General features: G+C 44.9%; 1 protein-coding gene across 1 annotated transcript in view; it reads right to left on the bottom strand.

Moving 5' to 3' along the window:
- Positions 1–3,975: 3,975 nt before the first annotated feature.
- castor2 (cytosolic arginine sensor for mTORC1 subunit 2) overlaps positions 3,976–16,817 on the bottom strand; it is a 17,432-nt gene continuing 4,590 nt past the window's right edge. The window contains exons 2-9 of the mRNA XM_037687241.1: positions 13,872–13,942; positions 11,688–11,881; positions 9,039–9,171; positions 8,372–8,495; positions 7,641–7,751; positions 5,645–5,727; positions 5,196–5,290; positions 3,976–4,235 (exon numbers count right to left, since the gene is read on the bottom strand). Of these exons, the coding sequence (XP_037543169.1) occupies positions 4,173–4,235; positions 5,196–5,290; positions 5,645–5,727; positions 7,641–7,751; positions 8,372–8,495; positions 9,039–9,171; positions 11,688–11,881; positions 13,872–13,942 (874 nt within the window). The 3' untranslated portion in view covers positions 3,976–4,172. The remainder of the gene's footprint in view (positions 4,236–5,195; positions 5,291–5,644; positions 5,728–7,640; positions 7,752–8,371; positions 8,496–9,038; positions 9,172–11,687; positions 11,882–13,871; positions 13,943–16,817) is intronic.

Here is a 16,817-nt window from a genome sequence, read left to right as displayed (position 1 = left end):
ATCCTCAGCTACTACCACCTCCGTCTTCTGCTGCTGGTCTGCAGTCGGGTCATGGAGGGAACAGGTCCAGACCTCCCAGCTCCACCTGCGGGACCCGAGGTGTTCCAGAGAATCTAGTGACCACAGGTGACTCAGTGAAATGTAGCCGTAGCAGTTTTCTAACGTCAGTCGGCCATCTTCAGTTGGATTAAATCTTAAAGTTAATCTGTTGAACAGAGATTACTGCCTGCAGTTTCATTAAACTTTGTCCAGACGGTCGTGACTTCAAATATTTGAACAAAATTATAAAATATAACTCCCTTTGTCTTTCAGCAGCAGGCGGTAAATATGGGGTTTGGAAATGTTTTTACTTTCCCAAAAGATAAATAACTTAATATTTAAAAATGCCCAGATTACTAATCCTGTTTTAAAAGATGACTCGGCAGTTAGAAATCTGTTTCGAGGGCGACATTTAAAAAAAAACAAATGACGACGTTGGCAGAACGGGAGGACGTGACCCAACCAGTGCTCAGATCAGAAACGGGTTCATCCGCAGCTTTTAAAGAAACGTTCAGGAAATAACCGTACGGTAATCTACAACAGAAGAAGCTTTGAAGACAATTCAAGATGGCCGCCTCAGCCGACTGACTCGTCGACAGTCCGGTCAGCTTCACTGACACGGAGCTGAATTCTGGTATGGTAGAAGCTGAGGACCTTTCCCAACAGACTCCAAGTGCTGCTCGTCTTTGAATCTGTCTTGTTAGCAAAATATCTCAACCGCTGAGGTAAACGGACAAGCACCGAGGGGAGGGATCGTTTCGCACGAAGCGGATTGGTCGATTCCTCAAGTTTCAGATTTGAGATGTTTCGTTTCTGTAGATGGAAGTTTTGCATTTTTCTCCTGAACTCAAAATAAATGAACGTGAATAACGTCAACACGAGCGCGCTGCAGTTCTGGACTCCAGTTCTGGACCCTGTCCACGTTCATCAACGTAGCGTTCAGAGTCCCACCTGACTCCTCGAACACCTCAGCATGGAAGGCGTGCAGATTTTAAACCTGTAAAAAGTGCAAGTTGTAGATCCGATCATATTTCTTTACAAATCAAAACAAATCGTACACGTTCAACACGGAGCATTAATTTGAAGGAATGCTTGTCGCCCGCTGCGTTGAAACAAAGATCACGTCGACGAATGAACAGATTCTTGCAGCTGTTTTGGTCAAGCTTTGAAAACAACGTTACCCTGGAAGTTGCACTCAGAGCTGTGAACAACTCTCAGCTACTACCACGCCGAATTTCAGCTCAACATCTGTTAAAACTGACCCGAGTTACAGCTGTTTTTGTGTTAGCTAAGGCTAATTAGCTGTGGTGGCTAGGCCTGTCACGATTTCATTGATCAGCTTCATCGTTTCTTCACGTCTTTCTCTTTCTGAAGACGCTGGACGACAAAAAGGCTCAACTCCGGTGCTCTTCACTGACCCCCCCCCCCCCCCCCTTTCTCTTTAAAATACATTCTAACGTTCTTTTGGATCGTTAAAAGCAGCTAAGCTGAGAAGCTAAGCTAACGGGTCGACCTCGGGTGGAATAAACCTCCGTCTTGTCGAAACTCGTGCCTTCGTGTAAAAAAGTTGTTTTTCTCTGTAAAAAGAATCTGAGAACTTGTTTACTGATTTTTTTTTAATTAAAAGCTTTGTGTGAAAAATACAATGTTAAAGAGCTCAAACCGCACCGGGCGACCGCCATTTTGAGAACCGAAGAGAGACGGCCCATGTCACGTCAAGGGGCCTCCCTCCCATTTGTCTTAGAGGCACACTGCTCGCTCCCTCACTATCCATCCTTCGGTTCAGTCTTATACTGACATCCAGTGGTCAAAAAAGGTATTACACGCAAAGAAATTAAACATTTCTTCTTAAATTTGACAATTACTAATTATTGTCAAATTTCAAACATTATCGTTTATCGCAATAATTTGAGACAATTAATCGCTCAGCAACATTTGTTATCGTGACAGGCTTAGTGGTAGCCATCTTGAAATGGGCTGATCACAAACGTTACTCTGTTTAAAGTTTGAGTTTCATTGACATCTGTTGGGTGGTTCATGAGATATTTTGCTAACAGACATTATTATTGGGGCAGCTGAATGGTTAGAGCAGTCGTCCTCCAATGTGAGAGTTGGGGGTTTGGTTCCACCAGCTGTCACGTGCTGAAGTGTCCCTGGGCAAGACACTGAACGCTCATTGCCTCCGATCGGTGTTTGAACGTGATGATTCTCTAAGATCCAGCAGAGCGATGCATGAAAGAGCTGAGAGTCTTCATCACATAGAAAGGTGCTGTATATTTTTATTTTCTGCCTCGTGGGTAAAAACTGAACAAACGACTCGCTCCGAACAACAAAAACAAAACGGCTCGTTTTATTTTGTTTCCACACAAGAAGCTTCAAATGAAAAGTCGTGAACGTATTTAATTGAAATGGAGTGAGAAAACAGCCGAACACCGTCGTCCTAACACTGATAAATACACGATGTCTGCTCAGAGGGAAACATGATCGTTCTGAAGACCAGACATCCAGCTGTAAAAAGTGGCTGTAAAGTAAAACGTCCTCCGTTCACATCAGTACAGCAGGTCTGAGGGGGGGCGGGGGGGACCTGCATTAAAGTGCAGTCTGGAGCCGGAGGGGGGGGGCGCGGCTTCAAGACCTAAAATGGCCACCGGGGATCGGAGGCAGACTCCTCCTCTCCCCGCGTGAGCCGTAGCTTATGTTTAGCGCACGTCGTCGAAGTGGCTCAGCGGTGAGTTCACGCTGCGAGCAGAACCTGACGGAAACGGGCCGGGTCCAGAGTCCGCGCGCTGCCAGAATGCAAAGATTTGTAACGTTTAAGCAGAATTTCAAAATCAACACAATTAATTAAATGATTGTTTGGGCGTCAATGTAACTCTAAATCATGACTTTAAAACTTGTTATAAAACAACAAATATCAGTTGCAGAAAATCTCGACTGTCCTCAAACGACCGCACGTTATTTACTCTCCAGTTCGAACGTAAACGGACGAGTCACGAACGTTGGCAACAAAACGCGACTCTGCTCTTTAATTACAAATCGTGCGTATTTAGTCATTTTCAGAAGATTTAAATCAAAAACGCTGAGAATCGTGTGTTTTGGCAGCGGCTGCTTCAGACGTGACGCAAAGCGGAGTTGATTTCTTCTCTTGTTTTAGACTAAACTCCAGCTCGACGCTAAACGAGTGACTTCAGTTACAATTAATGCTGATCTGTCACACCGTGGTTCTGTGGACAGGTATGACTAAATAATATCTTACCTGTTGTAGATGTCTTTGAACAACTTCAGTTTGGAGAAATAATGCAGTTCTAACTTGAGCTAACGGCTGGTTGGACCGCCGTCCTAAAATAACTCAAATCACAGAAGTCGTTCCTCGAACCTTTACGAACAGGAAGTGCTACAGCCGCCTGATTTGTTTCAACTACTTCCTGCAGACCCAACAGCGAGGTGAAGCACGGCAGCGATCCACTTTAAGCACGGTTAAAGTCGAGCGATCGTACTTCACATCGCCGCTTTTATAAAAACGCTCCTTTTCGAGCTTAAAAACTGACAGTGGCAGCTAGCTGTAGCACTTCCTGCAGGAAACACTCGTAACTACCGGTGGTGTGAGAAAAGTCCGGTCAACTTCAAGAACCGAGCTCGTGAGGCGGGTCGTCAACCTGCTGCTCGCAGCGTGAACGCGACATTTTACTTCATGCTTCCACCGAAACGTGCCGGATGTGTTTGAGTTAAGAGAAACTAAAACCAGGACCCGGGCCGACTTCCTGTCCGTCCGTCTCCTTCGATTGCACACGTGGGGAATATTCAAAGGCATCGGTCCAGGCGTTCGGACATCTTGGCACTGAGAGCGATAAATACACATCTTTTCTTTTCCAGAGTACATTCTTCATCCTTCCTGGAGGAGTTGTGTAACGTTTACAGTATGGGGGGGGGGGGGGGGGGGGGAGCAGCTTCAGAGAGGTAAAGAAACGTTTTCGGTTTAGTAAACTAAAGCAGGAAGTGCCGGCAGGCGGGGAGGGCTCGGAGGAAACGGGGGAGTAAAGAAAACGAGTAACAAAGACGTCCCCTCCTTCGGTTCTGACCCAACAACACGCTCGTGGCACTTTTTAAACAAAGATGGCCGCCGTGACGGTTTGCTACGGCGCCGCGCTCTCCGTCCGCAGCGCTCCGATCACACTCTGGATGTTTTCTTCAGGAACCTGAAAGAGCAGAAAACAAACGCGCTGCTTTAAAGGAAAAGTTCGGCCATGTTGACGTTTCTGTTCAGGCCCGGCGGGCCAGAGGAGCTAACGGATCTGAGCCCCGATTGAACTGCGACACGTTTCATTTACGTGCGCGGTACAATAACAAAAAAAGGGCAGATTGTAAAGTTAAAACTATTAAAATACTTCACATTTTGTGAAAACATCGCTCACAAATCCTGTTTTATAAACTTGAACTCTGAGGCACCGAAAGTCAAACAACTCTGAGTATTTTGGAAGATTTGTAAAAGTGAAAACTTGCAGCGCAGCGTCACAATATCCACAAACATTAAAACGTTTGTGGTCGAGACGGGAGCGTTTCTGATCATGTCCAGAGCTGCTCCGGCATCAGTCGTCTTAGCAGGGCGCTCATCTCTCCGGAGGGGTGGGGTTAGACGGAGACACATCTGTGTTGCGCTGTTTGTACGACAGGTTTTCGAGCGGGTGTGTGTGTGTGTGTGTGTGTGTGTGGGGGGTGTGTGTTGCGTGCGTGGGTGTGGTGTGGGTGTCTCTGGAGACGGCTCAGCGTGAGGGAAACAGAAAATGGAGAGCTACGTAAAGCTGTAGCTTTTTAGCTAGCGTGTCTGTATTGCGCGCCACTAGCTTAGCGTTGCGTCAGTGCCGGGGGGTGGGGGTGTCAGGGCGCTCGGTTCTGTTGACAGGGAGGGGCGCCCTGACAGCCATCTCTCTAGATATATATATATCTATGGTGGTTAATCTGTGACGTGAATTAAAGTGGGTCGGACTCGGTGCGCTCGTTTTATTAAAGGTGGGAACATTTAGAAACGATTCACGTTTTCTAATGAAGACTTCATGTCCACTGAAAAGAAGCGGGTCGAGGTCCAAACTGAGGCCTTTGTGACCTTTGACCTGCCAGAAAAACACCAAAACACAGTTCCTTAATTAAAAATATCTTACCAGAGCGTGGTCAAACTTGAAGGTACTAATGTAGTAAGCAGGAATGTCAGCTGTTGCCAGAGGTTCTGAAATCTGAGCCACGATGCCGCACTCGTCTACAAAACAAACAGACCCAGTTTACAGACGGAAGAGCTTCTGATGGAGAACTTTTGAAAATGACACCGAATCAGAAGTCGTCAAGAGAACGTTCATGTACCGACGAGCTAAATGATTTACTTTAATTTTAAATGTTAGACATGAAGATTTCAGTCCAGGAGGAGAAACTGAATCAAAACAAATCCAGACTCAGTTGGTCTCATCTTTCTAACTTGGAGTCTTTCACTTGAAAAATGTATTTTCCGTTTGAAAAAGCAGATTTTTGTGTTGTGCTCTACAAACGTGTTCTGTCGGCGTCTACGTTTCACCACCGCTCTTATTTTCAGGAGACGTTTAGTAAACGATCCTCTCACCAAATCCTAAAGGCTGTCCCCCGATCCGAACCATCTTCCAGAGCTCGCCGGAGGCGCTGGTGAAGAGCACGTTGTTTGGAAACCTTCACGAGAACATTGAAATACAGTTAGAGCAGATTTAAACTAAAACACCTTCAAACAATCGACAGAATTTCTAGAGTCGCACGTTGTGGAATAAACATCTGCGTTTTATTTTGTCGGGCTTCTGCCTAAACGGGTCAGAACGTTCAGTTTTATTTTCTGCTCATAAAAAAATGATCAAAAATGAACTCTTTCTTCCTTGGAGTCTAAAAGTTCTCCACTTCTTGACCTTTTTTATAATAAATGCAGACAGGAAGTGATTGTTAAACTCCAGAGTTCGGGAACATTCATCCATTAACACCAGCACCTGATGGTGTCCTCGAGGTGCACCTCCCAAAGAAAAACAAAATCCAGTGTCTCTGCTGTCGTACTTTATTTTGAAAGGATTATCAAGTGGAAACTAACGTGAGGTGAGTGCGAATATTTGGCAAAAGTTCTTTAAACGCCCGTTCGTCGTATCGAAGCAGCTTTATTGGTGTGAAACTAAACGTTTATTCAATAAATATGTTGGTGTGAATTATTTGGCAGTAACGTCATTCATTAAACAGAAATATGATTTTATTTTATTTACCTCTGCGTTTACATCAGAAACAAACCTGTGCTTTTTAATTATTTTTTTTAATCTTCTTGAAGTTTCAGCCATCACTAAAATAAATAATTGACCCTTTAGAAAATATATTTTTGCTTTTAGTTTTTTCTGTAAAACGTGTCTAAACGTTTCGCAGCAACGATCATGAACATGAATAAAAACGACGGCAGCAGACGAGTCCTGTTCAGCATTAAAGGAGAATAAATTACAAGAATTATCCCTTTAATTCAGTCCTTCTCAAATAGTGGGGCGCGCACCCCTGGGGGGGCCCCGGAGCAATGCCAGGGGGGGCACGTGACCCTGGGGAACATTTTGCGGCAGGGATTAGTTTTATTTTTCTGCACCATCCTCATTGTGTCGGTGCGTCCGGCAACTGTTCGCCTCAGACTCACTAATAATAAAGTTATGAACAAATCTGTCCGTGTTGTCGTTTGAGGAGCCGTGACTGAACCGTGTCGCTCTGGACGCTCTGGACGCTTGTCACCCACAGCACGCACGAGACGGAGGATGAACTCAAAGCGAGAGCGTCAGCTGCTCCTCTTCCTCTTTTACTTTAACCATTTCTTTTAGTTTGTCAAACCACAATTTTTGTGTGTTTTTTAAAACAGAAGTAATGTTTAATAAATGTTAGGACTCTATTCTTTGCTAACACAATATATTTTGTCATTAAACAACTTGTCAGGTTCTTCTCTTGTGAGCGCGTTCCCCTGGATCAATTTGAATGTATTATTATTTATTGATTGTATTTAATTTGATTGTTCAGTATCAAATGGTCAAAAATTTTTACAGTTTAAATACGGATATATATTTTTTAATTTCAGGCAGATGCACTTTGTCTTTTCTGTTGCAAACTATAAAACAATGTTAATAATCTTTGTTGTAAGTTGATCTATATTTCTTAATTTAATTAATGTTAATAAGGACAATGTTATGCAGAGTTGTATTTATAACAGTTTTTTAGACAAATTTTACTATTTACAGTCACGGCGGAGAGTTTGGGGGGGGGGTAACAGAAAATAATTGAAAGCACTGCTTTAAGGCAACACATTCAGGCTTACATACAACAAACTGCCCCCCCCCCCGGTGAAGGGTCCGGTTCTGATCAGAACCTGTCCATGGGCTCTGTTTAATTGGGGGTGGGTGGGGGAATGGATCGATGAGTCAGAGCGACACCCACCGAGACTCGAGAACTCTGCGTTCACCCGAGTGCCTCGTTATCGCTTAGCAACAAGCTAATCTCACCCCCTCCCCCTCCCCCAGAGGAACAGCCGGGGAGGTTCTGCTGCAGGTCCAGATCGGGCCCCAGGTGGTGTTTGCTCTGCTCACCTCTGAGCCGTCTGCTCGTCCATCACCAGAGAGACGTAACCCTCGATCAGGGAGAAGGAAAAGAACCGGATGTGGCTCGGGTCCGTGCCGGACGCACCCACCTCTTTGGACCTGGAAGGGAAACCAGAACCGAATCAGAACTGAAGATCCGATGTAATCTGTTGGCCTCTTCACCTCCTAACAGTTACAATTGTCATTTTCTCAGTTTTCCCTCGTGGAGCTCAGAGCATCTGTTGAGGACGACTCTCAGCTACTACCACACCAAACTTTAGCTCAGCGTCTGCTTCACACCGTCTTTTCTGTTTGCTAAGGTCAGCTGGCTGCGGCAGCCATCTTGAATTGGGGTTGACTCGAAGTTAATCAGCTGTAGACGTCCAGTGATCACTTTCTGAAACTGACCAATGGTTCGTGAGATATTTTGCTGACAGACAGTTACCAGAGGTGGGAGGTAAAATCTATTTTTAGAAGCACAGTCCTAAAGAACGTCTGACTAGGAAATAGTTGACACAAGAACAAAACGGTGATAAACAAGACGCTAATCACGTTAGCATCTAAGCTATCTAAGCTAACTGTTGGTCAGCGGTGACCTTTTTAAGAAAAAAATAAAATCTGTTTATTTATGTGAAACGAGTCTTTTCAGTTTAAAAATCATTTTACAATCGCAGATCTTTGATCATCAGCTCTGCTTACAGAAACTCATCCTTGTGGCAGCGGGCGATCATGTAACTCACCCTCCAGAGTAGAACATGACGTCCATGAGCAGGGTGGCCACAGAGGGCAGCGTGTCCGGGTCCAGGCTGGTCACACAGAACATGTTGCTGGGACTGGACAGAGGGTGGATGATGGGACGGGGAACTGGGAGACAAAGACGGCGAAAAACACGAGACGTTTAGTTTCAAACAGCAAATCTGTCTCGCTGAACTGCACCTGAACGCATCGCGGAGTGGACCTCCGACTGCTGAAGACGTGAACCGTCTTTGAACCGATCCTTGGACTCAGGAATAATAAAACCATCTTTTATAAGAATTTTATATTATCCAGATAAATAACATCCTGAGGAGTAAACGTAATTTAATTACAAAATAATTATCTGTTACAGTTACGTAAAAAACTTAATTAAAAATAAAGTTACTAAAGAAATACTCAAGATTACAAGTTGTGTTACATTTCTGTGAAAAAGCTCAACTTTAAGTTAATTTATATTTTGTTGCCTTTATTCTGCGCTGGCTGTCGAGCTCTCATATTAAAATATAACTAATAAACGGTTTTAAACATGTTTAAATGTGTAAACATGGTCCACAATTTAAAGAAGTAACTAAATTACATTACCGTTAATAAAAAGTAACTTCAAGCGTTACGCTGCTGTTTTAAAAGGAGGAACTCGATGAAGCAACCCACCGAGCTTCGGCTTCACGAAGCCGTTGGAGACGCCCAGGTCGTGAGCAGCAACCGTTTCTCCGTTGACGACTCGAAGCAGCGTGAACTCGGAAGACAGCGTGTGCATGACCATCGGCAGGTCGCGCTCCCGGACCTGAGGGCGACAAGAGCAGCTGAGCTGGAGGCAAACTGAAGCAAGACGCCAGAATGAAGAACAAACATTTTGCTTTTAGCTGCGATCCATAAAGGTTGAACGTCGGGGAGCTGAAGTCATTAAGACACCGAACTTCAGCTTGTCTGGGTTTAAAAACCGGGAGCAGAACCAGCTGCTGCATTTCCAACACTTGTTTTCATCTTTAGTTCGTCGAATGATTTAAGACGACTCTTCTTTATTAGTTTATTTTATTACCAGCGCGTGGATTAAATAACAAAATATTTTTCAAAGACACAGGGCTGTAATTTGTAAACCAAATGATGCCGGAACGCAAAGAGCCGTGGTAGTGGTGGTGTGTCTGAGGCTCCTCCCCCAGAAAATTTTTAATAAAGTAAATGTAATTTCCTGCATTCTGGTGTATTTTAACAGGTTGTTTAACATCTATGTTTACCTACAGAAGTAAACACTGGATTCAATAACTATTTTAGAGAGCAACGAGAAGTAGCCTGACCAACAGCTCTCCCTGTGTGATTAAAGCACACTCCGCTTCTCTCAAGCATCTTACCCCTCCACGTATAAACAGATCGAGTACCGTCTCCACTGTAACCATCTTCATGTGCTTCAATTCTCGGTTGCTTAGTTTTAAAGTAAATTGGACTGTCTTCGACATTTTGACAAATTTGTGCCATTGTTTTGATACGTGATGTACGTGATTACCCATCAAACATTTCTCTCGTTGTATTTTTAATAAACAATTTAATTAATGTCCCACTTAAACTGTAAAACTGATATGCAATTTAGTTGTGCAGTTTAATTACATGTTTGTTTGTAATTGTAGTTTTAGGGGCAGAGATTTTTTAAGGGTAGAAGCAGAAATGCGAAGCGACAGTTCTGATGTGATGTGAAGAAGCTCGTAAGTGGCTGTTGTGTTTAAAATTAATGTTTATGTAATCATTTTCAGACTACATGTCCAATATAGGTTTTATTTGTTCAAGGCAGCCAAATATAGTCATAACTTTATTATTAGTAAGCCTGAGAGTTACCGGATCCACGCAAAAAGTTACTGGAATACACCCTGTCAAAATAAGAGTTCCTGGATCCTCTGGCAGGATCCAGCTCAATTTAAATCCTGCAAAGACGACAAACATCTAATAAAATATATAAAGTGTCAAACCAGGAGCTGAAGCTGAGAAGGAGAAATCTTCTTTCTGATTATTTTTGTATTTTATTATTAACACACTGGTTTAGTTTGTTTGAGAGCGGTCTGGCCAGCTGTGGTACTCACCTGTGTTTAGGTCTTTCGTTTTATTTTGACCTCCTTTATGGGACTTATTTTTCTCATTTTAAATTCATCCTAAAATAAGAATATTTATTTTGAATAATAAATCTCGTGGCTTGTTCCTTGAACTCAGTTTGATGAAGCGCTGTTTATTGCACCGTTCCCGTCACAAACTAAAGAACAGGCGTTTAAATCGAAACACGCTGTAGTTCTGAACGTTTCCTCGCAGCAGCTTCGCTCAACGTTATAATTTCACGTAATCGTTGGAGTCGAACTTTAATTCTCAGTAAAACGGTTTAAAGTTTTTTTTAGTTTTAGTGAAATCGAGACAAATTCAAACGAATGAGACGATCGTTGGTGTTTTCCTGTGGAGGGAGTTCCGTGCAGCAAATGTTCGTTTATCGTCAACGATCAGGACGGAGAGCAGCAGCAGCCGCTGTGGAGACAGGAAACGGGTCGGGTCCGTGACCCGCAGAACCTGAAGCGTGAGCGGCTGGTCCTCTTCATGAAACAGCTACACGGACACAGCTTTTAGCCGGTCGTTGGCGCCGGTCGTCAGAACTCGTGTTTCTATAAAAAATAAAAAGAAGCTCTGGAACCAAGCCGGGCCGAGCGGGTCGGGCTACAGGAGCTCCACCGTTCCTGCTGGACGTCTAACAAAAATAATTCAACGGCAACAACGAGCTGCACCGACGAGTTCTGACCCGATCTTTAAAGGAAGGCCCGGTGTTGCATATCGCACAACGGATCTGTTGGCTCTCACAGCGAGAGCGACTCTCAGCTACTACCACACCAGACTTCAGCTGTTTCTGTAAAACTGACGGAGTTATTGTCATTTTTCTGTTGGGGTCGCAGCGGCGGCCATCTTGACCTTAATGTGCAAATGATTATTTGTTTTTAAATCTCGTGGTCGGTGTGATATTTTGCTAACAGCACAGACACACATAAAAACGTTGAAGTTTTCACTGTGAGGCGACAAACGTCAGTTTGGTCGTTGTCTCTGCTGTCGTAGCACCAGAGGCTCGTTTTGATCTAGACCCCCCACAGTTCTGGTTCTAATGATCCAGTACCCCCCACCCCCCAGGCAATAATCAAAGCTGAGGGAGCCTTCAGATGAGGGTTTGTGTGCATCTTTAGATCCAGGAGCTGGATTAGATCCTCAGCAGCTTTTACTGATCGATGATCAAACGTGAACCCGACAGATGTTCTGACGGCAGGCCCGCTGGGCCTCACTCACCAGGATGAAGTCCGTCTGGTACGTGGACAGCATGAAGACGGAGATGTTGTGGTCGGCCAGCGGGGCGATGACGGACTTGGCGATTTTGGTGACTCCGATGGGCTGCGAACTGGAAGCGTTGCCGCCGCCCGACACCACGTTGAGGGCCAACCACGTGGCGTCCGCGACGCTGATCAGGTCCGACTGCGGCAGCTCTGAGACGGAGAGACAAACATCTGGAACGTCTGGCTGAAGCACAGCTGGATTCATACATTAATCTGAGAGATGATTCCTGCTCCTACAGCAGATGGAAACTAACCGGACTCTTCTTTATTTTAATGTTCACCACTTCCTCTTTGAAATAAAAACTCGGGACGTTTGTGTTTCAGTCGCTGAACTCGAGCTGTTTGTGGAAGCACCGAGGCGGCAGCCATCACTTTCTTTAACGCCTCTGCACCTAAAAACATCCACAACAACTACAATCCCAACAAGTTTAATCTCTAAACTTCCACGAGTCAAACTTTTCTCAGTTTGAAGTGACAGCAGCTGCAGAGTTTCCACCTCGACACCGAACATCCGCCGCGCTTTGACCACGACGGTTACATCATCACCCGCCCCTTCAACTGAACGTGTTGTTAAAATACATTCACCGAGGAGGCGGCTGCATCGAGCCTCCAGCACTTAACCCAAAACTTTAAACTGGTCTGAGCCGTCACGTCTCGACATATGACGAATAAATGACGTTGATGTGAGTTTGAACCGCTGACTGCAAAATAAAATAATAAACGCAGCAGAAAAACCGCTGAACCGTGTGGAAAAGGCTGAAATACGCAGAGGCAGAACACATTCTGAAAAAATCTCAAAGTAACCGAAAACAAACTGAAATGAGGAAAACAACAAAAAGCAGCTGAAGAAAAACTGAAATGAGCTGAAAGACGTTGAAATTATTCTAAAGAATCACAACATCTGTAGAGTTCAGTCGTGGTGGCTCAGAGGTTAGAGAAGGTGAGCCTGTGATCAGAAGGTCGCCAGTTCAACTCCCCGGACTGACAACATCAGAATGTCCGTGGGAAAGGCGAAGCACCCACACCTGCCTCCACCCTTATTTGCTCCACTTTGTGCCCTTGAGCAAGGCCCTTAATGCTCCCCGGGCCCCTGATGGCAGCTCTCTGCTCCACACTCAGAGCTGTGTCAGGAAGGACATCCGAGTCTTCGTGCGAGTCGCTGGAGCGACCCCTGAAGAAGCAGCAGCCGAAAGAAAAAAAAAGTTAAAATTAGCTGCGACTAAAGAGCAGCTGAAAAAGCTGAAAGGAGCTGAACCAGGACAAAAGCTGCAACGAGCAGTAAACGTTGTGGAAGAGAGACGGCTCGTTTTCAGTGAGAAAAACATGGCCGACAAAGCTAAACATTTCAAAAAGTAAAAAACGCACAAATACTAAAGTTAGAGCAGGAACGTCCCGAATGAGCCGAACGTTTTGATGCACGAATTATGAACGAGCCGTTCCTCCATCGTCTGACTGACCTCTACATGATCAGAGTGAGGTGAAGCCGCCATTCTTGTGGGCCGCACTCGCTCTTTTGTCGCCGCCTCCTCGGGTCACGAGACCAAGTCTAGAACGGCTGCGAGTCTCGGGACGTCCTGGAGGAGACATCCGTCCATCACCTCGCAGCCCCGAGAGACACACAGAGGTCGACCATTTTTAGCCGATTCTCAGTTTTACAGCTGTTAGTCTTGAACGTCTCGCTCCGTGTTTTAGGCCTCGCCACACCTGAGCTCACCTGGGAGGGTGCAGCGCGTTCTCCTGTCGGGGCCTTAAAAACCTGCCGAGTGTCTCGGGCGTTTACAAAACGTGACCCGACACCGCGCGCTCCAGTTTCCCCTCGACGCACTCGGACGTGAACCCGGCCGGAGGCAGTGACCGGGAGCAAAATACCTGCGGCGGTTATGCAACAGGTAGCATGTGGTCTCCACGGTAACCGCGGAGGGTCGGCGTGGAACGGAGCGTGTAATGACACGGACTCGTTAAGCCGGCCAACCACGAAACACGGCCTCACGTCTGCGGAGGCAGAGTGAGCTCAAACAGTGGCAGCTGAAGCCACGCCGGGCCGGACAGAACCAGAACACACACACACACTGATCTCTTCCTGCTGCCCAATCTGTGGTTGCCACAGCGACTTGTAAAGAGCGGGCGAAGCAGACCCCACCTTTAAAGCCTTCCTCGTCGACGATGATGGTGTAGTCCTCTGGAGTCTCCGTCAAACTGAAAAACTTGCATCTGAAAAGACAAAGAAAATTGTTGTTGAGTTAAAAATGTCCGTTTTATGTGAAGCCCAACGACATTAATCATAAAGCGACAGCTGTCTGAAACTTTCAGGGATCAAACAGCCGGAGGCGTTTCCACAGAAGATGTCTCGTTTCACACCGAGGCTCAGAACCGAGCCGTCCCCAGAACCCAGTGTGGTTCTGCTTTCAACCTCCTGGACTCCGTGAGGGGCGACCCCCGCCGAGACAGGAATTCCAGTTTCATTATCCGAGCACGGAGCGGCCCGGAGGGAACTCCAAACGTCCAGACTGTGAAACGTTAATTTGGGGTTTATTCGTCCGGTCTCCAGTTTTCTGTTCTTGGAGCTCCGAAGCTTCAGATGAATTCTTTAAAGTCGTCATTTAAACGTTTGAAAGCGTTTACGAGTCGAGGCCCTGAGGTCCGATCCACGGACCCCGTCGATGAGGCCAAGCTTGACTTTTGTGTGACCTGCTACAAATAAAGTGTTTCTAACTTTGGTTTACAGGATAAAATTTGACCAAGTGTTCATAATAAAACGAGAAACATTTTATTTTTAAAACTTTAGAAGCTTGTTTAGGCCTGTCGCCATAAACAATCAATTAATCGCATGATAAATGAAAATGATCAACCTCATTTTCATTTATCAGCTTCATCGTTTCTTCGTGTCTCTCTTTCTACTGAAGACACTCGACGACAAAAGGCTCAACTCCGGTGCTCTTCACTGACCCCTCCCTTTCTCTTTAAAATCTGCTTTAACGTCCAAAATTGCGTTTTTGATCATTAAAAGCAGCTAAGCTACAAACTAAGCTAACAGGCCGACTTCAGGGAAAAAACTTCCGTCTTGTCGAAGCTCCAAAAGTCAACAGTTGAAACTCGTGCCTTGGTGTAAAAAGTTGTTTTTCTCTGAAAAAAGAAGCTGAGAACTTGTTTACTGATTATTTTATTAAAAGCTTTGTGTGACAAATGCTATGCTAAAGAGCACAAACCACACCGAGCGTCCTCCATTTTGAGAACCGAAGAAAGGAAGGAGAGACAGCCCATGTCACGTCAAGGGGCCTCCCTACCATTTTTCTTACAGACACACTGCTCACTCCCTCACTATCCATCCTTCGGTTCAGACAGTCTTATACTGCCATGCAGTGGTCAAAAAGAGGTACTACACATAAAATAAACCAACATTTCTTCTTCAATTTGACAATAATTAATAATTATTGTCAAATTTCAAACAATATTATCATTTATCGCAATAATTTCCGAGACAATTGCCCAGCAAAATTTGTTATTGTGACAGGTCTAGGCTGTTATACTTTTCTAGAAAATCAGTTTTAATTTATTAGCAGCTTCCCACACATCTCATTTTATTTACACACCGTTAAATCACAAACAGCTAAGGCCGAGTTCTCTTCGCTCTGTAAAACCGCCTTAAAGACGTGCCAATGCTAGCGGAAATTAGCATTTAGTTATATGGTGTGTTCACAGACCAGAGGGCGAAAGTAAAAAAAAGTTCTAAGGAGCTGGATCGGCCGGTCACTGGTCAGGCTTAAAAATCTCCCAATTCAAATTCCCGGTTGATTAATGGGTGCACCGTTGGTCACAGAAGTCCATCTTTTGTTTGGGTCCTAAAATAGTTGAAGGAATCGTTCCCACGAGTCAGACAGAAGTGATGACGAGGAGAGTTTCTCTTTCAAGGAGGAACCGTTTGTCGGCTGGAGGCGTCCTTCAAACAGAAGGCTCTTTAAAAAACACTAAGCCAGGACTTGGAACGCCTTCTGAACACCTTGGTGGGATTTCCGAATGGACCGAGTCAGAGAAGGAGGTTGAAGCTGATCCAGCTCTGATGTGCCTTTGTGCCGTGAAGCGACGTAGTAACAGAGCCGAAACAGTCGACTAGACCTGTCACGATAACAAATTCTGCTGGGTGATTAATTGTCTCAGAAATTATTGCGATAAACGATAATATTGTTTGAAATTTGACAATAATTAATAATTATTGTCAAATTTAAAAATAAATGTTTGATCATTTGTTTTGCATGTAGTACCTTTTATCGACCACCGGATGGCAGTATTAGACTGTTTGAACTGAAGGATGGATAGTGAGGGAGCGAGCAGCACGTCTCTAAGAAAAAATGGGAGGAAGGCCTCGAGTGGCATGGGCTGTCTCTCTTCGGTTCTCAAAATGGAGGACACTCGGTGTGGTTTGAGCTCTTTAGCATAGCATTTGTCACACAAAGCTTTTAATAAAATAATCAGTAAACAAGTTCTCAGCTTCTTTTTTCAGAGAAAAACTACTTTTTACACGAAGGCACGGGTTTCAACCGTGACTTTTGGAGCTTCAACAAGACGGAAGTTTTTTCCCTGAAGTCGGCCTGTTAGCTTAGCTCGTAGCTTAGCTGCTTTTAACGATCCAAAAAAAAAAAAAAACAAGAAAGAAAGAGAGGGGTCAGTGAAGAGCAACAGAGTTGAGCCTTTTGTCGTCGAGTGTCTTCAGTAGAAAGAGAGAGACGCAAAGAAACGATAAAGCTGATAAATGAAAACGAGGTGGATAATTTTAATTTATCGTGCGTTTAATTGATTTATTGTTTATCGTGACAGGCCTACGGTCGACGTGTGCACAGGCAAGTCGGATCAGTGATGTGACCCGACCCGGTCGCAGTTTTAAACAAACAGATTTATTACAGAGGGAAGATCCATGATGACGCTCGGCAACTTGGGTCGTGTTTTGAAGACGATGCGAACGTCCGTCACGTCAAACGTCAACATTGCTCCACGAATCTTTTGGCTCCGTGAAGCTCACTTCGTTTCTGAAAGCTCACATCTGTGGACAACTCCGCCTGGGACAACCCCGCCTGGGACAACCCCGCCTGGG

This window comes from Nematolebias whitei, chromosome 14 (genome assembly GCF_014905685.2).
Source record: "Nematolebias whitei isolate Nwh7 chromosome 14, NemWhi1, whole genome shotgun sequence".
NCBI classification, from domain to species: domain Eukaryota; kingdom Metazoa; phylum Chordata; class Actinopteri; order Cyprinodontiformes; family Rivulidae; genus Nematolebias; species Nematolebias whitei.
Note: the sequence above shows the minus strand (reverse complement) of the source record. Positions and strands in the feature narration are given on the sequence as shown.